The sequence below is a fragment of the Apodemus sylvaticus genome, chromosome 10 (assembly GCF_947179515.1).
Source record: "Apodemus sylvaticus chromosome 10, mApoSyl1.1, whole genome shotgun sequence".
Classification (NCBI taxonomy): domain Eukaryota; kingdom Metazoa; phylum Chordata; class Mammalia; order Rodentia; family Muridae; genus Apodemus; species Apodemus sylvaticus.
The window spans coordinates 67154616-67180626 of NC_067481.1; the positions used below are offsets into that span (position 1 = coordinate 67154616).

General features: G+C 52.4%; 1 protein-coding gene across 2 annotated transcripts in view; it reads right to left on the reverse strand.

Moving 5' to 3' along the window:
* Window positions 1-1280: 1280 nt before the first annotated feature.
* Galnt10 (polypeptide N-acetylgalactosaminyltransferase 10) overlaps window positions 1281-26011 on the reverse strand; it is a 144954-nt gene continuing 120223 nt past the window's right edge. For both annotated transcript variants that reach the window (XM_052197963.1, XM_052197964.1), the window contains 8 exons: window positions 24925-25110; window positions 20297-20480; window positions 18420-18537; window positions 11394-11501; window positions 7926-8147; window positions 6832-6948; window positions 4594-4743; window positions 1281-4262 (listed from right to left, as the gene is read on the reverse strand). In XM_052197963.1, coding sequence (XP_052053923.1) covers window positions 4104-4262; window positions 4594-4743; window positions 6832-6948; window positions 7926-8147; window positions 11394-11501; window positions 18420-18537; window positions 20297-20480; window positions 24925-25110 — 1244 coding nt within the window. In that variant the 3' untranslated portion in view covers window positions 1281-4103. The remainder of the gene's footprint in view (window positions 4263-4593; window positions 4744-6831; window positions 6949-7925; window positions 8148-11393; window positions 11502-18419; window positions 18538-20296; window positions 20481-24924; window positions 25111-26011) is intronic.

The following is a 26011-nucleotide window of genomic DNA, read 5'->3' on the forward strand; positions in this document are numbered from 1 at the left end:
AGAGGGCACTGGGTCCCCTGGTACTGGACTCACAAACAGCTGAGGGCCACTATGTGTATTCTGGGGTCCTGGGTCCTCTGCAAGGACAACAGGTGCTCTAAACCACTGAGCCACCTCACCAGCCCTTTAAAAAACTATTTAAAAAATAGGATTTATTTTATTCTAGGAAATGCTCTTGCCTGTATGTATGCATGGGCACCATGCATGCTTGGTTCCCGAGGAGGTAACACGTCGTCAGTATCTGATCCCTTGTAACTGGAGTCAAGGATGGTTGTGAACCACTATGTGGGTGCTGGGAACCAAACCCGAGTCTTCTGGAAGAGCAACAAGTGCTCTTAACCGCGGGGCCATCTCTCCAACTCTGAGTGTGTACCTTTAAGAATACGGTCAATGGGGGCTGGAGAGACGGCTCCACGGTTAAGAGCACTGACTGTTCTTCCACAGGTCCTGAGTTCAAATCCCAGCAACCACAAGGTGGCTCACAACTATCCGTAATGAGATCTGATGCCCTCTTCTGGTGTGCCTGAAGACAGCTACACCGTACTTATATATATAATAAGTAAATAAATCCTAAAAAAAAAATGTTGTCAATAATCTATCTCTTCCACCTGCTTTTAGGGCCTGAGTCCTTATTCCTGGTACTTGTCCTTCTCCAAGCTATGGTCCATAGCGCCCTCTGGTGGTTGTTGAGCGACAACACCAGAACAGTTTCTGCTCAGGGTTCCTCCCACCTTCAAGCATTGCTCTTTCACTGTGAACTGAGGCCTAAGGAGGGTAGGAGTTGCACAAGATCTCACTGAGGACATTTTAGTCACGGTTCTACAGATGCTAAACAGCCCAGAGACTCTTGGGTAAGCAGGCTACTTGTGGCTAACGGGTGAGCTCAGTTTGTTTGCTTTGTGAAACTCCCTCCCTTCTGGTCTGATCTAGAAGGCTGAGTGTGGAGTTCAGCCCCTGTGCTCCTCCTCCACATGGAACCCCTCTCTATCTCGTGGCCTTTGCAGGGGCTGCCCTCTGCCTTCTTCTTGGCTTGGTCTTTCAGCTCTGAGGCGTGTTTCCTGATGGTTTCACCCCAGTTTCTAAAAGACAGCTTGGCTTAGCTATCCTTCTCAGCCCTTTGTAACTACAATCATCCGTGCTCTGGCCCGCCTTCCCCTCCAGAAATGGCAGCACCTCGACTTGGGTCAGTACCCTGCAGGGCATCTGGACGCTGGGCAGGCACTCAGTCTTCTGAAGCCATCGACAGAAAGGCCGGTGACAAGGGACATGCCAGACACCGCTTTAGAGAAAGACCGGAGGTTTATTGAACAAGCACAGTCACCACTGAACATGGTAAGTCATCCTTTACAAAGTTCACTCTTCCAGGAGAGATGGGTGGTCTTGGGCTTCCCCACAGAACCCTGTCTCGGTGCCCAGCTTCCCTGCTTGCAGCCCCTGGACTTCCTGTCAGAGCAGAGTGTAATGCCTAAGAGCTGGAAGCGTGGGATTTAGCTACCGCGCGCGCACAGTGGTGGCAGCAGGGACCTGGCTCAGCATCAAAACCTTGAACCAAAATAGGACTAGGATTTGCAGTAGAAAGCATCAGCAGCAAGTGTTGATGAATTCAGGGTGGAACTGTGCTTGCTGTCCCTTTCACAATGCCTGTCTTTAGACAACGCACCGCCCTAAGCACCGGATGCAGACGGCCTCATCTGTGAGAAGTAGGGACTGCCGAAGCGAGGGATCTGCACTTCTTGGCTGCACACAGGGAGGAGTGGAACAGCAAGGACTGAAGGGAAGTGGTGAGGCTGACTTTGGAAGTCCACCAGGCTGCCCATCAGAGCAGCCCACTGTTGCAACAGAAGGTCTATCACTGCTGGCTGCTTTCAGAGCCAGAAGCTCTAGTTGGCAGGACTGGGTAAGACAGCTTGCCACACAAAGGCCTCACAGCAAGGACACTGCATTCTAAAACGTTTCTGGAAATCTTCAGGACGGGATGTAGGGGAGGCTGCTTTTCTAACCACATCTTGTTTTGCAGTCTTAGCCTCTGAATAAAGCTTTGGAGGAAAAGAGGCCAGCCGACTGGCCTGTTGCTTGGGCTGTGGCATGTGCACAAGCCCTTCTGCCCGTGCAGGGTAGAAACCTGACTCTTCGGGACAAGGATTTCCACACCTGAAGCCAAAACAAGGTGGGAATCAAGTATCTGCAGCCAGCCACCAAGCCAGCCTGGTCCTTCCTGTGACACACATCCTCAAGTCTTATGCTCTAAGGTCAGAGTTCAGCAGTCACAAATGCTGAGGTGAGTTCAGAGGAAGTGACCACTGGAGAGAGGGGACAAACCAGGTGAGAATGGAATGAATCGGGCGGGTGAGCACGTGAGGCTAGGGATGGCGTGTGGCAGCCTCTGCCTTAACCACCGGCTTGGCATCACCTGGAAATCCGGCTGCTCAGCTGGCCAGATAATGAGGGACAGGCCGAGCACTTCTGGGGTTGTCAGGTCTCTAGAACTTACAGGCTACTAGAGCTGTCCTGTCTCAGGGAGGACAGCACAGACCGGCAGTCGGCCCTGCCATAGGGACCTCTGGGTCTCAGGTTCTGCTCCAAGCCCAGCACTTTCTGCTTGAAGTCAGACATGAAGACACTCACTGGGCTCACAGGACCTGCGTAAGCACCCGTCCTCCAGCCGCCCCTGTCTGTCTCGCAAGGCACTAGGAAGTGGTTCAAGTTTAAGGGAATCGGCTGCTCGGTTGCATTTTCTCTTTGTAAAAGGCACGGTTTTTATTGAAACGAGGCCGCATTGCTCTCTGAGGACTCAACTCCCCTTGGCTGCAACACGCATCCCCGCGGGATTCTAGACACCCACCCACTCCCCTTTCTGACTCCTTCCCGGCCGGCTACTTGTCAGGTAGAGTGCTCTAGAAATCCACAAGTGGGCTGTGACAGCACAGGGGCTGCAAGGAGGTGGCTCTGCACCAGCCACCTGGCCAAGCTGGGGACTTGATGACCCTGATCCCAGCATCGCTAAGGCAGAGCTCCGGCCCCAGGACCATGTCTCAGTCACTTCACTGGCAAGTGACAAGATGGAGTGACCCAGTTCTTGGAGGGTGAGTTCTTGTTTGAGACATGGGATTAGAAGGTGATGTCCTCACTCCTCCCAAGGCTGTGGCTGTCACGGTCAGGCACTGGCTTGTACCAAAGCTTCCAGTGCCCCACTGCCTCTGCTTGGTGAGGGGTTGCCTGACACCTGGCCGCTTGTGTTCTATGCCCACACCTGCCACGGCTCATCTTTGCTTGCGACAGAACCACAGTGGTTCTGAGAGGTTAGAACCACAACAGTCATTATCTGGGGGAAGTCACCCCCAGGGGACTCTAGGGGTGAGCACCTCACAGCACCGGTTCCCCTCCAAGGCAGGGCACTGCCGAGGAAAGCACAGGGAAAGGGCTTTGGAAGCGTCAGCTGAGAGCTGTTCGGTCTGGAGGTCTACTTAGCCAGCTGAGCTAGCCCTGACCACCTGGTGCCCAGATACCCCTGGAAGTAGAACTGGCATCTGAAATACCCAGAGAGCCAGGGGAGACATCCTGTCTGCAGAGGAAGGGGCCCCTTGCCTTGTTGCTGGCCGGCGCTAGCTATGGGGCACTCTGAGGTCCCAGTGGACTCTCACTGACCTGGACCAACACAGAAGCTGGCCAGTACTGGTACTTTGCTCCCAGCCTGGGCAGACTGGGCAGGCTTCCTTGCCAGCAGCTAGCACACAGGCTTAAAAGCTGCCCCAAGGCCGATGCCACCTTTCTTGCTAGGGCACTGTCCTGTCTGGAAGTAGCCCGAGGGCTGAGCAACCTCACAGGACTGATTTTCTGGCTCATGGCTGCCCAGGTAATTCCTAACACTTAGGGAATGTGCAAACAGGCTGGTGAGCTCTGCTAGGACGGAAGCAGGCTCTGCCATCTTGGAGAGCGGTTTGTACGGGCCGTTCTCCCCGTGGCCCCACCAGCCAAGTACTTCCAGAACCCTCTGTCCCAAGCCATTTGGCCCAGCACCTCGGCGTCCACAGATGCTTCTTCTCCCACAGGAGGAAGTTAATGAGCTCCACGGCCACCTGAGGGGCTTGTCAAGGCCTGAGGCCTCAGTTTCTGTTGAATGTCTCTAAGACCGTAGAGTTGGTATGTTCGAAGAGCCACTGCTGGGTGAGGGAGGAGGGGTTGCAGGCGTTCATGAAGATCCTGTGGTCACTCTCGCTACAGTCCATGCAGCTGCCGCTCACAGGGTGGTATAGAGTCTTGTCCTACAGAACGGGAAGGCTGTCAGCAGGGGAAACAGAGCAGCCCTGAGAGTGACAAGGAAGCAGGGCCCAGCGTTTCCTGTCGCCTCATGGTGACTGCTGCTTCTAAACGGGACCTTCAGCACGGCCTGCTTCCAACCAGAGTGCCACCGTGTCCCTGCTCTCTGGAATGGCTGAGAGCATTCTTCCTCCTTTCCCCCTTTTCCCTTCCCCCCCCTCAGGGCCAGATTAAGGCTGAGCAGGGAGAAGCGGGAGGCACTGCAACCCTTAAGACCAACAACCTAGCAAGGAGGTGCTGCTGGGGGGGGGGCAATTCCCACCCCACCACGCCCACCTTGCGGTATTTCCACAGCTGGTTGCCTTTCATGCTGTGGCAGTCGTAGAGGGTGACTGGGCTGGTGTGGGAGACAGCGTCGAAGCAGAGCTTCTTGGTGTGCTGAGGGTCTCCTGGCCGGATGTCCTCCCGCCAGGTGAAGGTAAAGACCTGCGAACACAGGGACATTGCTAGAGGGGCAGCAAACACTGACCGTGTCCCTGCCTTGCACACAAATAATAATAATGATGATGATGATTATATTATATATTATTATTATTATTATTACTACTTGAGGTGGCATCTACTGTTAGACTGGTTTCCATCCGCAGGGCTTGCAGTGTGTGATGTTCAAGGCTCCCCGTGTTCGGGTAGAACCCCAGGCAGTGAACACCACACATGCTTTAGCAGGTGTGTGTGCCTGTGATTTGTATGATCAAGGAATCGGACGGCAGTGGAGAGCTGGCGGGGACGCAGGCCGAGGGGCTCTGTTGCCTTGGGGAGGGACACAAGTTAGCGCAGCCCTTGTGGAAATCAGCGTGGAAGGACCTCACAAACGAAGAAGCACCCCCTCAAAGGAATTGATGCCAACACACCAAAACAGAGAGCAGCCGCTGCTGCTTACTCACTGAGACCAGGTCTCACGTAGCACAGGCTGTCTCACGTAGCACAGGCTGGCCTTGACCTCCCACCTCCTGCCTCAGCCTCAGAGCGCTGGGATTAATCACAGGCGTGTGTGCCGCCATGACTAGTTACGTGGGGTTGAAGATTAAATCCGGGGCTTTGGTGGGCAGTGGTGGCGCACGCCTTTGATCCCAGCACAGAGGCAGGCAGATTTCTGAGTTTGAGGACAGCTTGGTCTACACTGTGAGTTCCAGGACAGCCAGGGCTGTACAGAGAAACCCTGTCTTGAAAAACAAAAACAAAAAACAAAACAAAACAAAACAAAAAATCCAGGGCTTTGCACATTAGGTGATCACTCTAGTTGGGCTGCATCCCCAGCCTGTTTTTCCAGGTTTTTTTTTGTTTGTTTTAAAAGTATTTGTATAGGCTGGGTGTGGTACACACCTTTAATTCTAGAATTTAGGAGGCAAAGGTAAGAGGATCTGTGTAAATTCAAGGCCAGCTTGGTGTACTAGCAAGTTCCGTGACAGCCAGGGCTACATAGCAAGACCCTGATGAAAAAACATTTTTATTATTTATTTATTTTTTAAAAGTATTCTGGGGCTGGAGAGATGGCTCAGCGGTTAAGAGCACTGACTGCTCTTTCTTTTCTTTTCTTTCTTTCTTTCTTTCTTTCTTTCTTTCTTTCTTTCTTTCTTTCTTTCTTTCTTTCTTTCTTTCTTTCTTTCTTTCTTTCTTTCTTTCTTTCTTTCTTTCTTTCTTTCTTTCTTTCTTTCGTTTTTTCGAGACAGGGTTTCTCTGTGTAGCCCTGGCTGTCCTGGAACTCACTCTGTAGACCAGGCTGGCCTCGAACTCAGAAATCTGCCTGCCTCTGCCTCTGCCTCTGCCTCCCAAGTGCTGGGATTACAGGCGTGTGCCACCACTGCCCGGCTACTGACTGTTCTTTCAAAGGTCCTGAGTTCAAATCCCAGCAACCACGTGGTGGCTCACAACCATCTGTAACAAGATCTGATGCCCTCTTCTGGAGTGTCTAAAGAAAGCTACAGTGTACTTACATATAATAAATAAGTCTTTAAAAAAAGTATTCTGTGTGTGTGTGTGTGTGTATGTTTTGTGTGTACCACAGCATGAATGTGTTCCTCAGGGGCAACTTTGGGGATTTGGTTCTCACCTGCTACCCTGCCTGAGTACTGGGAGGTTGAACTCACCATTTTTAGCCTTGCAAGGCAACAAGTACCTTTACTGGCTGGGTCGTCTCACTGGCCAGCCCTAGGATTTTATAAGCAGAGTAAGACAGACACGGGTCCGGCAGCACATGCTGCCCTCTGAGGCAGTGCCCTCTGTGAGTCATTCCCTGCAGAACGATCCCGATCCTTGACAGACCTGGCCAGAGGCAGGTGTCACACTCTTGTAACTGCAGAACCATGCGAACTTCAAGTATAAACTTTTATTCCTTATAACGTACTCAGTACTCAGCACTGAGTTATAGAAACAGAAACCAGAGCAGACACATGGAGACAGTGGACCTGTTACGTGCATGAGTCTCCTTCCCCCTTCCCCGGTGCTGGGGAGGTTCCGAGACAGATCTGGTTGACGACTGACCTGGGACTCGAGAGTCCCTTTAAGTGGCCTTACCTGCATGCTGTTCCAGGCAGCCTCCCCACGGCCACGAATGCAGGTCTCGAGCCTCAGCGGGGAGCCTAGCGTGCTGTGCTTCGTGTCTGTGCACAGTCCCGTGCCCACATTGCGAATCTGGGGGAAGAAAAGGGATCACCCACTAAGACACCTCAAGGCATCCACTGGGCCCTGCTGGATGCGGGGAGACCAAGGTAGAAATCCAAGATGGCTGAACTTTGACCTGCCTGTGAGGAGCTCGCCCCCCAGGCTGCTGGGGTGGGGGGTCCTCCAGGAGAAAGGAGAAGCCTAGAGGCCAAGGTCCTTCTCTGGCCTCACGCTGAGAGCACTCCATCCAACAGATCCCCGATCCATTTTGACCCTAATTCCAAGGGCCTGAAGGGGACAGGTGTCCAGGGACAGTATCTGGGAAGCGATTCAAAGGAATGCAAGATCTTTGCCACCCATGTAGAATTATCCTTTAGGGTAAGAGAATGGCGCGAGGAAGTGGGAGTTCTTCCCAACCCACTCCAAAGAACAAGAGTGGGCCTGGCCCATACATCAGCCATGAAGGCTGGGGGTTGGGTTGGAGCTCTGGGCTGCACATTTGCTTAGGAGTGACACACAGAGGCGTCACTACAAGGCAAGGTAGCAACAGCAGGCTTCTGGGGTTCCGGTGAGAAGTCCTGGATCCGGCAGGAGGGTGAGGTAGAGATGAGGACATTCACGCAGTTGTCTGAACCTGACTATGTGAGTACTGTTAGTCTGCACTGGCGATGGGCACCACAGGCTGTGTGCCTGGCACCCCCAAGAGCATGGCTTAGCGCGTGAAAGGTCCTGGGTTCCCATCCCTGGCATCCCAAGCCAAAGGACATTAGAAACCAACCCGAATCCAGCAGTGTCTCACAGTCAAAAGGCAAAACGGATGCTGACCCAGCTTAGTTCTCCTCAGAACATTCAATAGCACAATGGCACAAAAATCAACGATACAAAAAAAGATCAATGCCACCAGGGCAGGGTCCAAGAGAGAAAGGGAAGAAAGGACTGTGACATCTAGGCGTTCCTGGGCACGTTCCCACCGTGTGGGTCCAGCCACTCCCCCCCCCCGCACTCACCTCCCCCCATGCCGCAGCCGGGGGTTCCACAGGCGGGTAGAACTTGGGCAGGTCCCAGGCAATTTTGGTCATAAACCACTTGAAGCTCTTGCAGTTGAGGGAGCCTCGGAGCTTTTTCTGGGCCACGACATCTCCAGCTGAGAGGTGGCGGTACTCCGGTCTGCGCTGGTAGATGTACTCTGCATATTCATCCATCCATACCTCTGCCACTCGCTTCAGGTTCTGGAATGAAAGATGGTCGCAAGGGTCAAGCTTGCTGAGGAGCCCAGGCTAGCCCGGAGCCATCTCGTCAACCCCTGCAGCTTATTTTTTTTTAAAGACAGGTTCTTTCTCTGAGCCTGGAGCTAGGATAGTAGGCAGCAAACCCCAGTCCCGGATGGGCTGTGGTTACAGGTGTCGGTGGTCTGGCTTTTTATGTGGGTGCTGGGATCCAAACTCAGATCCTTATACCTGTATAATGAACGCCTTAAGCCACCTCTCCTGCTCTTAAAAGCCAATTTGAGTTGGGTATCTGTCTTTTTTTTTTAAAGAATTATTATTTATTATATATATATGAGGACACTGTACCTGTCTTCAGACACACCAGAAGATGGCATCAGATCCCATTACAGATGGTCGTGAGCCACCATGTGGTTGCTGGGAATTGAACTCAGGACCTCTGGAAGAGCAGTCAGTGCTCTTAACCGCTGAGCCTTCTCTCCAGCCCAGTTTCTGTCATTTTAAATAACAGTTCCGACCAAATTCCATGACAAGAATAATTTGCACTCAGAAGGTCCAATCCCACCAGGAGGTGGGCTTTCTAACACACCTTAGAGGTTTGAAATTTTTACTATGAAGCCTTAGGACAGCCAACTATAAAACATCAGCCAGTGGCAACTGGGTGTAGCCTCGGGGTGGCAGCAGAATGAGGTGGAGACAGGAGGGTTAAGAGCTTGCGCAGACTCCACTCAGAGGTAAGAGCACAGGTCTACAGGGCCCAGCAGGAGCTCCTGCTTGGAAACCTCTGCCTTCAAAGCTGGCTTCTTTCAAAGGCCTGCTTTCCCCCTCCCTCAGGACGCCCATGTAATTGGGTGGGCTTGACTTCTATCTTGAGGTTAATCTGAGTTTTCCTTTGAAGTGTAATCATTCACACCTGTCTGTAAAGGTCTGCTTTAGCAGCGGACTTCGGGGCGGGGGCTGGACAAATGTTTTAGTGTTTTCTGGTGGGGATCTGAGTTCTGGAGACCAGATGGTCTCAAGGCACAGGGCTGTAAAACAGACAGGGCCTATGTAAATGAGGGCGCGGGGCCAGGCGCCAATAAACTTTATGATGTCAACCACCATTTGATTTTTCAAGTGCCACAGATTCCCCTCCAATTGCTTAAAATTGTGAAAACTGTTCTTAGCTCTTGGGCCAAGCAGAAAGTGTCCTTCTCTGGGGCATAGGGAGGCATGGTGACATGGGAGGCAGGGAGACCATGCACGGGAAGGAACCCTGTGATAGATCCCGGAGAAGCCAACCCCACTGGAAAGAGAGTTCGCTTCTCTGGGTGCCTGTGCAGCAAATGTTAGGCCTGGTGGATGTGGAAGCCCACAGGACCCTATACATCAGGAACAGTCTAGAACACAGGGAATCTCCTCCTTCGCTGGTCTGCCTGTCACGGCCCAGCCCCTTTGCCACCTGCTGCAGGATTGCCTTTCTGTTACAGTGACAGGTCTGTGTAGTAAGAGCCACTGTTTATTCTAGGGACAGATGTGTCACTGAAAGGGACATGCTGGCTCTCTTGGGACCCTCCATGTCATTTAGGAGGCAAGTGTCCTAGAAGCCTGCGAACTTCGTTGGCAAAACAGTGAGCTGACTTATTTTTAGTCTTTGGAGACAAAGATCTTGATTGGGAAACCTGGGCTGGCTTTGAACTCTCCACTCCCTTTGTCTCAGATTCTGGAATGCTGGGGAGAGCAAACACATTGCATGCAACCCGGAACTGAAGGACGGTGGTGAGCCGCAGTCACAGTGGACACAAGCACCTCCTGTACAGCCGTAGAGGCGACAGCTGACCTTACAGGGAAGAGGTGGGATGTACCACGGGACTGGTTCACGTTAAACGCAGGGTCTGACTGAGGACAGATGGCTGAAGATGCTGAATACCTGAGCAGGATTCAGGTGAGACATGGAGGCACGCTGTCCAGCCTCAGTTGTTACCCGGGACACAGCCACCAACATCTGTGTGGATATCACAGTGCTCAGGCAACAGACACAGGCACTTGTCAGACTTGAGCAGGTCTGAGCTGGAGTCTGAGTCATTTAATGCATTTCATTTCCATCCAGGAAGCAGAGGATAGAACGCAGGTAGCGTGTCCCTACTCTGCAGGGTGGCCTAGCTGGAAGGCAGGCTTATGTGGTGGCACTGCAGTCCTCTAACACCCTGATAGTCACCTCTGGTTTGGAAAAGGATGCAGCTGGGGAGTCGGGTCCTGTTCAGGGGTCACTATCCCCACGCTCCTGGTAGCCTCCAAGAGTAGCAGTCTCTATGTTATGAAAAGACTGCGTCTGTTTTCCTGCCTGGCACTCCTCAGGGAAGGAATGGGAAGATTTCCACCTCCCAGTCAGTCTTATCTGGAACCCAGCTCCCCTGTTAAGGGGATGTCCACAGAGCAGGGGGCCTGGAGGCTGTCATTACAGACGTTCACCACTAGAGGGCTCTGCTGCCCTGCCTCTCGGCCGTTTTCCGGCTTAGCAGTATTTGAAGCTGGGAAAATAAATGGCTCTCTAGAGGATGGGGATCGCTGGGAACTCAAACCAGAGGGTCCCCCAAGGTTATTTTGTGGTGTGTGTGGCTGCACTCTGGCTTCTCTAGCACCCCAAACAGCACCGAGTCCTTGTCAAGACACAGGCACTTGTCAGAGGCACCCCCTTCACTTAGTTTGATGTTCCTTTTATTTATTTTCTAGTAAAACTTATTTCCCCAGTAAAAGAACCTCCATACCCCTAAATCTTTTGCTAATGATCACCCCTTGTAGTCAGCAATCAATTTCAACCCCTGATATGGTTTTCAGGTCAATCACAGTTTTACATGTTTTTGGGGAGGGTCAAGAAGATAGCCATTTATTTATTTACTTCCACCATGCCTGCCTGACATGTTTCTTTAAATTATCCCTGGGCTAGCTTTGTACCTCCATTAGCTCCACCACAAGTAACCCTCCTGTGAAATGACCAGTTCACTCTGCCAAGCACTTCCGTTTGTCTTTTTGCGGTGCTGGAGAATACGGAAAGTATTGGAAAAGATTGGCTTCCTTTCACCAAAGCTCCAAACCCAGCCTCAGGGGACGCAGTCACACAGCCTCCAAGTGGCCAAGCAGGGCTTTATGGAAGAAGTCCCCTTTGGTTGGGATTCACTTGGAAATCATCTATCAACCACTCAGCCTGGGGAGGGGGGGTCCCAGGCTGCCCCAGGCTGCCCCCAGATCCCTGGAAAGCCACCACCTTACCCGGGCCAGGCTGACTCCGGCAGGGACCTTGTAGGGCACATACTTCCTGTAGATGTGGCCCACTCTGGAGCAGGGTATGTCCTCCATGCGGCCTCCACACATCCACACCTGTAGGGGGAGAAGGGAGTACGAAGGTGATGCCTCTCTCCTAATGTCCTCATGCCCTCAGATGCCGGCAGGCAGCCTGCGTGGGCTTCGCAAGTCCTGAACTCAGAACGGCATGGAACAAAACTGCAAGGGGACGAGAACAAGAGTGCACAGGGGGCAGGCACAGACGCTGCATCATGGATGTCGGGGTCTGGTGCCCTGTGGGGTGTGAGGGAAGGGAAGGCACAGACTCTCGTCGGGGTATGACTAGACGGGATGTCTTCATACCATTCAGTTTCACAATGTTGGTTCTGCTCATGGAACGCGGTGGGTGTGGTCCTGGGCAGACACTACAGTCCAGAATCGAGGCCACTGTGGCTTTGGGCATGGAGGGTCCCAGCTGCTTCCGGGACACCGTCGACCACATTTACACCTTCTGTCTCCTGTGGGTTGAGAGACTAGCACGGGCTGACTCCAGTTCTGTGTGGCACTGTTGCTGAGGGGGCGCACACTGGGGGCTGGGCTTCACCCCCTAATCCATTCGGGGCTCACAAAGGGTCTTCTTGGGTCTCTCTACCTCCTGCCAGGATGGATGCAGGATGTCCTGTGTGCTATTACCCAGGGTGGGAGCTGGCCCAGAATGCAGTTGGCAGAGGTGCTGTCTGGGCAACACGGTCCTATTCTGACGGCGGGGAAGATGAAAACCCGGGCTGGTCAATGGACAGAACACTGGTCTCAAGGTAATGGGCTTTGGATGCTAGATTAATGTCAAGGCCAAGCCAAGAACTTTATTTTAAAAGCAGGAGATATTGATCAGCCGCCAGGCTCCCATCACAGCTACTCTCCCCTTGCCAGGACTGATGGGTAAGCATGCTTCGCCAGGCAGATATACCTACTGGATGCCAGGCCACCCTCTGCCTGAGAGGCGGTGCCAAGCTGGTGGAGACAACTTGCGTTTTGACCGTCTCCTGCGACATGTGCACTAGCTAAAGCTGTCCCCAGCTTTGCGGGCTTAGAGTCTTTCCACTGTGCAACGGACAAATGAAGTCCAAAGCCCTCTTTTCTTTGCCAGGACCTTCAGCTCCTTTATCCCTGGCCACATCAGGCATCGGCCTGGAGGAACCGGGGTGACCTTGCTCTGCTGGAAGGTTTGAGGCAGCCAAGGTGTTGTCCCCAGAGACCAGGCTGTCCTGAAGTCACAGAGGGCCTGGCTGGATTCTCTCTGTGGATTCCTGGTTGACTCAGAATGGGAATTCCTTTCGGGCTAAACCTGCTCTTGACTAGGGAGTCCACTTGGACTACCCAAGATGCACCTCGCACAGATCATCGGCGTGAGAGGGGTTCCTGAGGTTGTCTCCCACCTCTCGTCCTTGTCTCTGTCTCCATAGCTCTTCCTTCCCTCAGTCTGGAGAACTGGTACTCTGAGCTCAGCGAGCTCCCTGGCTCCCTGCCTTCCTGCAGGCTCCGCCCTGCCCCTCCCCCAGGGGCTGCTTGGCTCCCAGCAGGGCTTGCACTTCCTTTCACTGCTTTCCTCTTAAACCAAACCCAATTATGTGCACAGATGCACCTAGGCTGAGATCTTCCTGGGCATCTGTGCCTGTCAGCACGTTCTCTGTGTGGAGGACTGTCCTACTCACTTCCCTGGGGTCAGTGACCAGGCTGGCCAGCTTTACCTCCTAGCCTCAGGGGCTGAGGTCTCAGGTCTTTCTTTTTGTCTTGAGAAAAGGTCTCATGCTCTTCTTCTCAGACAGGAGAGCAGTCAATGTCTAAAATAGAAGGCCCGGGGCATTCTTCTTGGCGCGCAGCCTGCCTTTAATTTTGCCTTGGATGAAGTGGAGCAGACACTTCAGCATCATGGTCTCCATCACTTCTGGCTTCTGACAAACGTATCTTAACCTGAGGGGGGTAGGATCCCAAAACTGGGGGCTGCCCCGTTCTGGGACAGAAAGCCAGACTCTCGGGTTGCAGACTCTCGGGTTGCACTGGACAGCAGTAGCCGTGGTAGGTCCAAGCCCATCACGGATCTGCTCTTAGCGCGACACACTGCATCTTCAGGCCTTGCTACCTTTATAGCCAATGCAGCTTCACATGGGGAAACTGAGGCCTCCTGTAGTTAAGTTCCTTCCAGCAAACCACCCTTCCGGGAGGGCCAGGACTGCAGCTGGCCCTGGGACAGACTGGCAGCCATCAGGTCAAGAACACTCAAGAAGCTTCCCACAGGTTCCCATAGGCCTCTGGGGTGGGGGTTGGGGCGCAGGAGACAGCCCTGGAGAGTGAGCCACAGTAGACGGAGGGACTGACCTGGCTGAGGGGAGTTCTGACTGGGGAACTGTCAGCCCTTCAGGCCTGGCCTCTACATACACTACACTGGTTTTGGTCTGGGTTACTGGTATAAGAATACTGGGAATGATGGGGTCAGAGAGGAAGTGGGGGGCACAGAGAGAAGCGGGATGGGGTGGTGTGGGGTCGCGGTGGTTGGCTGAGCTACAAGCCCAGTCTTAGCCCGCCTCTGGAAGTGGTGAGAGGCCAAGCTCCATGCAGAAGACTCTGACACAAAAGACCTCTGCAGGCGAAGGGAGAGATCAACGCCTTCCAGGCATTTCAGACTGCAACTTTTCTGGTTTAGTCTGAGGTGATGTCTCATGTAGCCCAGGCTAACCTTGAACTGCTGATTCTTCTGTCATCTAGTGCTTAGGATCACAGGCACACACAGCCAAGTTAGTTTATTCTGGGGACTGAATCAACCTTCCTTCCTTCCTTCCTTCCTTCCTTCCTTCCTTCCTTCCTTCCTTCCTTCCTTCCTTCCTTCCTTCCTTCCTTCCTTCCTTCCAGCACAGGGGATTGATATTGCGTAGTGTAGACCAGCCTGAGACTCACTGGCTCCTTCCTGTCTCAGCCTGAGGGCTGGGATTACAAGTGTGTGTCACCATATCCAACCAAGTCATCAATGGTGGCACAGGTGTCATTGTTTATCCACTCTGTGGCCGTGACCCACAGATGCCGGGCAAGTCCTCTACCACCGAGCTATGTCTCTAGTCCTGGAATTGGCTTTGCTCCTCTCTGGTCAGGAGGAACAGGCCTGGCCTTGAATCAAAGCTGGATTATTAATCTGTTGGGCCCAGTGTCGAAGACGGATCCATCATAATTTCTGGAAGTGCACTTGCGTCTCTCAGGCCGTTGTCATTTCTGTCACCATGAAGAATGGGGTCTCGGCAGAGGGAGAGGCCCTTGGGAGAGGCTGAGTCCTAGCAGAGACAGAACCTGTGTTCACAGATTCAGCATGGCAGGAACTGATGGGCTGTCATTGGCCAGGAGAGAGAGACAGAGACAGAGACAGAGACAGAGACAGAGAGAGGCGGGGGTGGTGGTGGGGTGGGGAATGGGGAAAGGGGATGCCTCCCTCCCTGAGGCCAGGCCTACTCATTATTCTGGCTTGGTTTCCCCAGAGAGTGCCCAGCATAATTGGATCAGATGGAATTCGAGCCAGCTCCCTTCCCCATTCTCCAGTGTGGCTTCATTAGCGAGTCTTTTGTAAATAAACCAGTGGAGGAATAAAACAAAAAATAAAAAGCAACAAGCAAAAAGCCCTGTCATTTATTCTGCTGTGACCGACTGATGAAGGACATTAGATGTGTTTTTGAAACACATGGAACAAAATGAAATCCTTGTGGGCTTGGAGATCCCTTTGTGAAAGACACCCTGTCTGTTCCCCACAGCAGCACCTTCTGGAAAAGGAGTTACTGTGGGGCTGGGACATAGCTGGTCTGGGCCACATGTCCCCAGCCACAGATTTCAATCAGCATGGTCCTTGTCAGGCGGTCCTTCACGTGCTGGGGATGCAGTGATGAGTAAGGCATAGAGAGATCCCAGATCTACTGCAGCGGAGTGCCTAGCTACGCTTCACTATTCAGATGGGTCTGTTTCTGGGGACAAACCTGGAAGGGTGTTTCATGAGAATGTGTCTGGTGGATGGATCAGTGACTTCACTACACTGATGGAACGCAGCCTTTGCCAAGCTAGATTACACGGGCCGGGAGGCTGAGCCAACAGACAAGACCTCTGTGCTACAGCTCACAAAATCTGCATCCACAGCAGACATCGTCACTTCTCAGTCTACATGGTAAGTGCCTCAGGATGCACAGCCACTGAGGGGACGTCTACCAAGGAGACCCCTACCGAGGAGACCCCACCAATGGGGCCCCTACCAAGGAGACCCCACCAATGGGACCCCTTACCAAGGAGTCCCCTACCAATGGGACCCCTACCAAGGAGACCCCTACCAATGGGACCCCTTACCAAGGAGTCCCCTACCAATGGGACCCCTACGAAGGAGACCCCACCAATGGGGCCCCACCAATGGGCCAAAGGCATCTGGGGAGAGATTCATAGTTTTTTTTTCTTTTTTTCCTTTAAAGATATTTATTTTAGTTTAAACAAAATTGGGTAAGATAGGCAGTGGTGGTGCATGCTTTTAATCCCAACACTCAGGAGGCAGAAGCAGGCAGATCTCTGAGTTTGAGGCCAGCCTGGTCTACATACAGAGTAAGATTCAGAACAGCCAGGATCACACAGAGAGACCCTGTCTCGAAAGAAAGATTGTACGTGTGTGTGTGTGTGTGTGTGTGTGTGTGTGTGCGCGCGCGCGCGCGTGTGCGTGTGCGTGTTGTGCATGTCAAAATAGGTACAGAGGCCACAAGGAAGTGTCTGATTCTTTGGAGCTGGAGTTAGAAGAGACTGAAAGCTGCCCAGTGTGGGTGCTGGGATTTGAACCCCAGTCCTCTGCAAGAACAGTAGGTGCTCTTACCCACTAAGCCACATCTCCTGTCTCTCATTAGCCACTTCTGACTCAGACTGTTACTCATTCTATTCACGGAGAGCCCCAAAAATCACCAAGTAAAATAGGAATGATCCCAGGAAGAGGTAAAAACCCAAGAAGCGGGCTGGAGAGATGGCTCAGGGGTTAAGAGCTCTGACTGCTCTTCCAGAGGTCCTGAGTTCGATTCCCAGCGACCACATGGTGGCTCACAACCATCTGTAATGGAATCTGATGCCCTCTTCTGATATGTCTGAAGACAGCTACAGTGTACTTATATATAAAATGAATAAATTATTTAAGAAAAAAAAACCCAAGAAGCAAGGGCAAGCGAGCGTAGCTGATTTTCTCAGCTAGTTTTCCTCTCAGTTGCCTTTTCCCTCAACAGGCTATCATCTGTAGATTTTGGAGCTGGCAAGATTGGGGTCAGGCCCTGGCACTGACAGACTGTGTAGTTTGAAACTTATTTGCTTCCGTGAGGTGGGTGTAACGTGGGCATCACCCTCACAGCTCCGACTCGAGAGAAGGGCTACTGTGGCATCAGGGTTGGGCTTCTGTCCCAGTTGGCTGGTGCGGAATCTTTTGCTAAACACCCTGGGCGTTATCCCTTGATACCAACATTAGTTGTATTTGGGAGTCTGGTCTCTCAGAGGAGAAAGCATCAAAGACCTAGGGGTTCATAGAGACCCAGACTGTCTTCTATCGCACCGGACAAATGTCCGTGCAGAATTCTAGGGAGCTGTTTGTACTCCTGAGGTCTGGACTGCGCAGCTGGTCCCGTAGATGATACTGACATCTTGATAACTTGATAATGATAATGCTTTTTAGAACTCTTATTAAATAGCCCCTGGCAAGCCTGGTCTCATTAATTCTCAACAACACTGAGAGCCACAGAACCACTAACCTCATTTCATGGAAGCTGAAAATGAAGGCTCAGTGAGGGGGAACACCCTGGTCCAAGACCGCACAGCTGCTGCGGAAGCGGCGGCTGGCGGCGCTAGGACCTGACGTGGGCCACCTGGGTCCAGCCCTGAGGTCCTCCATCGTGGTGCTTGACATCAGACCGCTGCGTTAAAGCTTGACGCTCAACTCACTTACAGGGCTGGTTGTCCCTCACAGGCTGGGAAGTTGCCAGGCGGAGGCAGCTCATGCTGAATGCTGGTTCTATCACTGTATGTATACGTGTGCTATAGAAGACGACGTGTGGGAAATGGCTCGTCACTCCCACTATGTGGGTTCTGGGGGTGGAACTCGGGTCGTCAGGCTTGGTCGTGGGTGTCCTAACCCCTAAGCCATCTCATGGACCTCAAGAGGACAAGCTATTCTTTCCCTCATAGGGGTTGAGCCTTCTTCTCCTGGGGCCCTGAACAGAACCTCACAAATACAGAGTAGGATACACGCTCACATTACTAGTGGTAAACTAGTCGCTTAAGTAGTAACTCCTCCACTGTCACTGTCGGGCAGCTCGCTGGCTCCAGGCCGATCCGGAGGCCATTGTAAATAATGATTCATGTCATCGTTAGCAACGTCTGCCTGCCACTAATCTCTGGCTGCGGTCCAGGCTCTGTGCTAAGCACTTTTTAGTCATCTGAGTCAACCTTCCTGGGTCCTGGGCTGTGTATGTGTGTAGAGAAGGTGGGGGCCGGGCTGGGGGCGGGGCAGGCGAGTACGGATCTCTGTTCAGCTGAGGACACAAAGCTTGGACCTGTGACCAGAACTGCTCAAAGTCAAAGCTGCTGACTGACAGGATTAGGACCTGGACTGAGGTCTTTCCAGCCGCTCCACGGGAGCCTCCACCTGGGGTCTGTGCCAGCTCCTGCTGTGACGTACACAAGAGGGAGGACCAGAAAGGGGAACCAAGCAGGCAAGGCTGGGCCTCTGTGAGGCCACACAGCCCGAGGCCTAGCTTTGTCCATCTTCATCTTCCGAGTGCTAGGAAGCTCTGGCACAGCCATGCCGAGAGGAAGCAAATGTTGGTCATGTCTACGGCTGAGACCAGGCAGCTTGAAGGTCCCTCCTACCCTCTCGCTGCCCCTACCACAGGGAGTGGTCGGTCAGCTCCTGACTTCTCTACGCCAGAAGTGGAGAGGCCACAGCGGCAGCTGCCCATGGGAGAAGAGACTCACCTTGAAGGAGATCTCGTACTGCTCTCCTCCCCAGATCTCCAAGCCAGGGTCGTATCCACCCAACTCCCAGAACCACTTCCGGTCTACAGCAAACAGCCCTCCGGCCATCACGGGAGACCTGTTGGAGAAGGGGTGTGGACACTAGTCAGACACCCAGGTGAAGGTGTCCCCAGAAACTGAGCTTGTCTGCTGGGGACGCCAAGGCCTCATGGACAGGGACCTGGCCTTCCTGCTTCCTACTTCCTCTGGTAGATCACTGCATTTTAACCTACTGGATCCCCGTCCCCTGATGTGATTAACACCTGAGAGTATCTGTGAAGTGAAATCCACAGCAGCTGCAGCCGCAGCAGCAGCAATTCCACCCCACAGGTGTCACAGCTACATCACGGACATGTCTCTAGCCTTCCCCTTAGTTACAGGGTCTGGACGGTTACCTTTAGTATGTAGGTGCTGCAGAACCTTCTAGAGAGATTGAAAAATAACGCAGCTCTGCTGGGGCCTCGCCAGGCCTATGGGAGCAGCCTCTGGGCCAGAACCTGAGCACCTGGATCCTTTGAGGATTCTCTCGCTGAATCAGCAGATGTTTGCTCGGCTGTGCTAGCTCAACCCTTCCAATTACTCTGGATGTCACACTTCATTCATTCATTCATTCATTCATTCATTCATTCATTCATTCATTCATTCATCACCGAATGCCATTCATGAAGCAGGTGCTGGAGGGGTCAGGAGAGAAACCACTGTTCTTTGGGAGATAGCTGTGTGGTGAAGTCACCTTGGCACAGACGGATCCAAGAGCTAGCTGGAGAATAAATAGTAAATGCGGCCTATGGGAAGGGCAGACAAGAGCACCGAGGAAGGCAAAGGCTGTGTTTGTTTCCAGCCCTGAGGGTGAGAAAGAAGGTGTGGCTAGGGAGTAGGGAAGGGTGCTCTGAGGAGAAAGTGTTTATGAGGTGTCTTGAAGGAAACTGCCTCAGGGGAGGTGGGAACCACAGGCAAGGCACTGAGATGGACTGAGGGTGGCCGGGGCATCAGAGAGTCACCATCTGACGTGATGGGATCCAGAGGAAACTGTGGTGCTTCACAAAGGGGCAGCGCTGAGTGGAAGCAGCCTAATGTCTGCTACTTAAAATCTACGGGGATGGATGGCTGTGTCCCAGTCTGCTGAAACTCTAAAGCTTCAAACCGGCATGCCTGGAGGCAGCCTTCATGCCCACCAGCTTGGCTCCAGGACTTGTGGGACAGACTGAGGGGACGAGGCTGTACCTAACCACGTGCCTCCTAAGCCTTCCTTGTGGCATGTGCATTGGACCTTCATACAAGGTGTGTGTGGTGGTGGCAGGGAGCAGGGGGGAATCCCTGAGATATTACTGAGGGCATGACACACCACAGGTTATCCTGCAAGTACTTAGGTGTCCTCACCTCAGCCTTCGAAAGGGGCGGGGCTCACTCCCAGGGAATTGTGGGACGGTTCAGAGCTACTGGCCCCTCACAGCTGGCTTCTGACCCTATCTCTAAGCCGTAGGTCTAAATCGCTAACCCTACACCCTTCCCTCCTGTGCTGATGCCATAGGCAAGGTCAGTGGGATGGGAGCTCCTCACTCAAGCTCTGTTGTCCCCTGAGGTGACATTCACCCTGGGTAGTCTAAGAGAGCTGCTGCCCTTGGATCACGGCTGCTTGGCAGCGAGAAGCACTGTATGTGCGGGACGTGCAGGACTTGGGAGGAGGAAAGGGATGTCAGAGAACTAGATACGTTTAGCCATTAGATTCTTGGTTCTGGGCTGTGTGCGCTCAGGACCCTAGAACCCGTGTACAGACTCTCGGTGTGTTGGTAGGGGCCCTGGTCCCTGACTCATGCGTCCAGACCAGCTGTACTTACTCAAATGGGTCACTGGGGTCAGCCTTCTGAAGCTCTGGAGGGATCGGGATCCGTTTGTAATACATTTCCCAGTCGAAGGCACCCCGCATGGCGTCCCCGGCCTGTGTCTCATACCGGAAGTCATCATGGTCGATGACGTCAATCATTGGGCACACGATGGTCTTTCGGTTCCGAGCGATGCGGTCTGAGGTGGTAGAGAGACGCCCATTAGTGGAGGGAGCAGCCAAGGGCTGTGCCTGCTCTGTTAGAAACTTGTTTTGAACAATCTCCAGGATGCCCATGTATTCCTACTAGACCCAGCACCACAGGAAGCAGTTCCTTAGACAACGTCTCTAAGCCCCGGGGTCTCTTCTGTGAAGTGGGGTGGGAGGGTCTGCCTCTGAGGTTGTTAAAAGGTGTAGATAAAACCGTGTTTGAGAATGCCAACTCACAGGCTATGAATGTATGCTCTGTCGTGGACAGACACGGACTTTCTTCTATGAGGATCTCTATTCTGGCCTTGCCCTGGTCCTTATTGCCAAACCCTGATCATGAGTTATGGCTAAAAGCAGCCAGGTGGTTCCCTAGTGTCTGTCTGTCCCCTGTCCCCGACTGCTCATGGGCACCCACAGCTGTGATCATCAGTAAGAGAACTGAGCCTGAGTTTTTTTTTTTTAAAAGATTTATTTATTTATTACATGTAAGTACACAGTTGCTGTCTTCAGACACTCCAGCAGAGGGCGTCAGATTTCATTACAGATGGTTGTGAGCCATCAGGTGGTGCCTAGGATTTGAACTCAGGACCTTCGGAAGAGCAGTCAGTGTGCTTAACCGCTGAGCCATCTCACTAGCCCTCAGCCTGAGTTTTTAAATAGTCCAAACTGTGCAAGAGGGAGCAGGCAAGCCTTGGCAGTCCTGGGTTCCCAAGCTGGAAGGTACGCAGGCCTGGGAGTCACTGTGCCCAATCAACCATAAGGATCCCAGTGCTGGCCTGAACCACCCTATGTCGTTCCCACAGGGAGCTCTGACTGCTTCAGGAGGGTCAGTGATCTACCCCTAGGGGCAGATGGGCTGTGCTGGGGAGCCTCAGAGTCAGGGGTCAGGGGTCATGGGTCATGCTCAAGACTTGCAGTGTGGGCCGTAGAGGGCTAGAGAAGGGTGGGGCCCTTCTTCATCACGTCATCCAGAATTTTTCACAAAACAGCATTTGCGGCTGTTTTTTTTTTAATTGTTTTTGTTTTTCTTAAAAAGATTTATTTATTCATTTATTCATTTATTTTATGTGAGTACATCGCTGTCTTCAGACGCACCAGAAGAGGGCATCAGATCCCATTACAGATGGTTGTGAGGCGCCATGTGCTTGCTGGGAATTGAACTCAGGACCTCTGGAAGAGTAGTCAGTGCTCTTAACCACTGAGCCATCCTTCCAGCCCTGTGCCTATTTTTTAAATCCAAAGGCATGGCCTACAAGTGGGCAAGTGAATGGTGAAATTGTGTGTGTATGTGTATGTGTGCAAGCATGCAAGCCTGGAGAACAGAGACCATTAACTCCCAATTCGAGAGATGGCAGATTCTGTTACAGGTAAAATGTCAGGAAGCATGGCTTTGTCCTACTGTGTGCACACAGTTGTGTACTAGATTGAGATGGTCATTGCATTTCTAACTAGGACACATGATTTAAATAGTTGCAGAGGCTGTAGTGGTAGAACATTTGTTTAGCATGCACTAGCCATAACACACACACACATACACACACACACACACACACACACACACACACACAGATGCAAGATGCATACACATACACGGAGTTACAGAAATGCCACTCGCCCAGATGGACAGTACATGACTAGCACTGGATGCACCTGGGATTGGTTTCACCGCTCTACTGTTCTCTGCCCACTGAGTCAGGAATCCTGGTACATGGCTTCCATCTGCCCGAGGACACACTCCCTTGTGTGGGAGTGTCTTCATGATTATTAAGGACCTTGAGGGAAAGATCTCGAGCGAGGTTCCTATCCTGATGATTCAAGTCTTTTGTGGTCATTTCACTCCCATAGCTGACCGGTGCCAGTGATGGCAGTGGCCTGCATCACTGTGCTTGTTTGGGAACTGAATGCCCAGGTTGGCAACCCAATGCCACCCTTCCTAGTACAGCGGTGGACATGGCTGGCTGATGCCTCCGAGTTTGCTGTCCTTGTGGGTCTCTGAAGACCGAGATGCAGCATTCCCCATTTTCCATGACCACGACTGCAAGACACTTGAAGCAGCCATTGTGAATACCTGTGTCCTCTTTGTCACATGAAAAATGCAGGTGAGACCGCTGAGCCTACCCACAGGACTGCATTAAGTCAAATCCAAGTACAGATGTGGCCTGACCCTGGAGGGACTCTCAAAGCCGTGAGGTCTGTGACAGTAACAAAGAAAAAGGACACTCAGAGTAGCTTTCTCACCAGGCGGAGTCCTCAGGCTCCATAATGTCTAATCATTAATGAGGGCGGGGCCAGCTGAGCCTGGAGGTGTTAATGGACTTCAAAGACAAAAGCCACGCTGGGATGAGAACTCTGTGGAAGTTCTTGTGTTTTTACTAGAGGGGAGAAACAAACAAACAAACAAAAAACAAAAAACAAAAAATAAAGAGGGAGAGGGATGCTCGCCTTTTTCGGAGGATGAAAACAGTCCTCACGCATTTCCATAGAAACGAATTAAGGGCTGTTTAGACAAGCTCAACTCAGCGGTCCACCACCTCATTCTCACAAAAGGACCCTCCACAGGCTGCTTCTCTCGGTCTGCAAATGTGCTGCGGTGGCTGAGGCTGGGGCTGGGACTGAGGCTGAGGCAGAGGCTGAGGCTGAGGCTGGGGCTGGGGCTGGGGCTGGGGCTGGGGCTGGGGCTAGGGCTGAGGCTGAGGCTGAGGCTGAGGCTGAGGCTGGGCTGGGTCTGAGGCTGAGGCTGAGACTGGGCTGGGTCTGAGGCTGAGACTGGGCTGGGGCTGGGGCTGGGGCTTTATAGGTTTTCTCTCTCTCCTCTGGTAATGAGAAGCAGATGCAAGTCACTGTTTGGTTTAATGAAATACATTTACCAGAAATTCCGGTCTTCCTTTCAGCCCAGTGAGATCTCTGGGCATGATCGTTAGAAGCACACAATCCGGTATAGTCTTAGTGATGTGGTCAGGAAGAGAACCCCGCTGGGTTATGCTGTGGGGCTGTGTGTAGCTGGCTTTGGGTTCTCAGCTGCTCGGTGGCATTCACTGCCACCATTGCTACGCCACTGACATACTTGGGAGCTGCCTGCAAGTATTAACTAGCGAGGCTCCATAATCTGTGTGTCTGGGGTGGAGGGTCTGACCGGGGTATCATGGGGGATCACGATGCTGGTTCAATTGTCATGTATGTCTGACCCCTGACCTCTGAGATGGAGTTCATTTTTCTCCTGAAAGTGGTAACCTTACATCACGGCTTGCTCTGGCCCTGCCATGTCTCCCAGTCCTGACAGAACACCCATCTTAGCTGCCTGCCTGGAGACAGCTTACTGTTTGCTTACTGCCTCTCTCTGGGTGGATCTCTTCATGTCCTGACCTGGTTTTCTTCCACTCCAAGTCCCTCATGACCACGTTCTACCCTCAGGCATCAATGGAAGGTTTTTCGCTTCCCCTCCTGGGCATCTGAGAGGAAAGAGATCTAAAAGCAGTGGACTTATGGGAGACAATAGACTCCGGTGCTTGACATATGGTGATTTCGACACCAATGGCTCGAGGGGACAAGCAAGCCACTGGGCATCTTAACTTCAGTTTCTTTTGCTACAAAACTGACCGGTTGAATACTGGGCACCTTTGTAAGGCCTGGTGACCTTCCAGCAGCCCATCTGGCTCACAGTATTGGTGCTGAGAACTATTTTCATTTAGTATAAAGTCAACCCCTTCCAGCTACCACAATTTTGGTTCTTTTAAGACAGGGTTTCATGAATCCTGGTGTGGGCTTACCTGAGGATAACTTTAAATTTCTTCTTCTTCTTCTTCTTCTTCTTCTTCTTCTTTTTTTTTTTAAATTTTGTGTATATGAGTACACTGTTAATGTATATGAATACACTGTCACTGTCTTCAGACACACCAGGAGAGGGCATTGGATCCCTTTACAGAGAGTTGTAAGCCACCATGTGGTTCCTGGGGATTGAACTCAGGACCTTTGGAAGAGGACTCAGTGCTTTTAACTGCCTAGCCGTCTCTCGGGGCCTCAACTTTGAACTTCTGATCCCTCCGCCTCCACCTCCCAGGTGCTGGGAGGTGGTGTATGGAGGGGGTGGTCATCATTCCTGATTTATCCAGTGCAACATCGGGATGGAACCCAGAGGCTCATGCTTGCTAGGCAAGTGCTCTACCCATAGAGCTATGTCCCCGGGTCCCATAATTTGACTCTCGATGGTAGAAAGCTCTGGTTTGCTCTCCAGCAGACTTAGGGCAATCTGAGAGAAGCTGTCTAGTCACTGAAGCTTGGCACTCTCCTACTCTATGAAACGATAGGACAGGCCTGAACTTCTGAGCCCCATCTGGAGCCTGGCGCTCTGCCGGGTGCTGCCAGGCAAGCAGGAGGTCTTAGTGTTACCTTGGGGTAGAAGGCTACCCACCCACTCCAGGTTACCCAACTCCTTACCAAGCAAAGGGGGGAGCCAGTTGACGTTGGCTTCACAGTGGGAATCTAAGAACGTGATGACGTCTCCGGTGGCGGCCGAAGCCCCCAGCATCCGGGTCCTTATCAGGCCTTCCCGTTTCTTGGTCCGGAGAATCCTCACGCTGGGGAAGAGGGCCAGGTAGTCCTCCAGTGGCTTCTTCAGGTGCTCTGTGAGGAGACAGAGGAGGAGAGAGGTAGGTCAGGGTGGCTTCGTGGGAACTGCTCTGTGACCCACAGTTTGGTTCACTGACTTACAGGCCTCAGACAGAGCCAAGAAGGTCAGAGGCCAACATCTACAAATCGGGAAACTGAGGCTCATAGAGGTCCAGGGATCTACCAGGACTGGAACACAGACTTCACACGCAAGGGTAGGGATGGCAGCTGTTTATGCCTGTCCAGTGTCAGTTCCCTCATTTCCTGATAGAAAGACTGTTGTTTCCTGAGGAGACTGAGTGGACTCCTCCTACATCCATCCAACTCACGTAGGGCTGTGTCCTTTCCCTGGAGTATGTGGGAGGAGCCTGTTGCTCAGGCCTAGCCAATCACTGACTCCATCCCTTGGTCATACCGACAGGCTCAGGGATGGCCATGCCACCTGGAAAGGTGTTTTAGCATAAGTCCTGGGCGGGAAAAATGAGGTGAGGAGGGGGGTGGGGGTAGGGAACTCCTGAGGTTGCAGGCAACCTCAGTGCTGCTTAGATTCAAAATCACCTAGGAGACACAGATCTAGATGTGTCTGCGAGGGACTTTCCTGAGAGGATTAAGTGAGGTAAGGACCCACCCTGGATATGGAGAGAGAGAGAGAGAGAGAAAGAGAGAGAGAGAGAGAGAGAGCGAGAGAGAGCGAGAGAGAACCCTCTCCCAACCTGAACCGGAGTTTCTATTATATACAATAGCTTTTCTTGTTTTTTTACTCTCCATGGGCTGGATTTCTGCTCTACACCTCGAGAAGTTGTCCTGAATAAGTGCTGAAGATTTCTTTCAGGTCAGTGAGATGACTCACCGGGTAAAGGCACTTCCCACCCAGCCTCATGACCCGAGTTCGGTTCCTAGGACACAGACGGGAGAA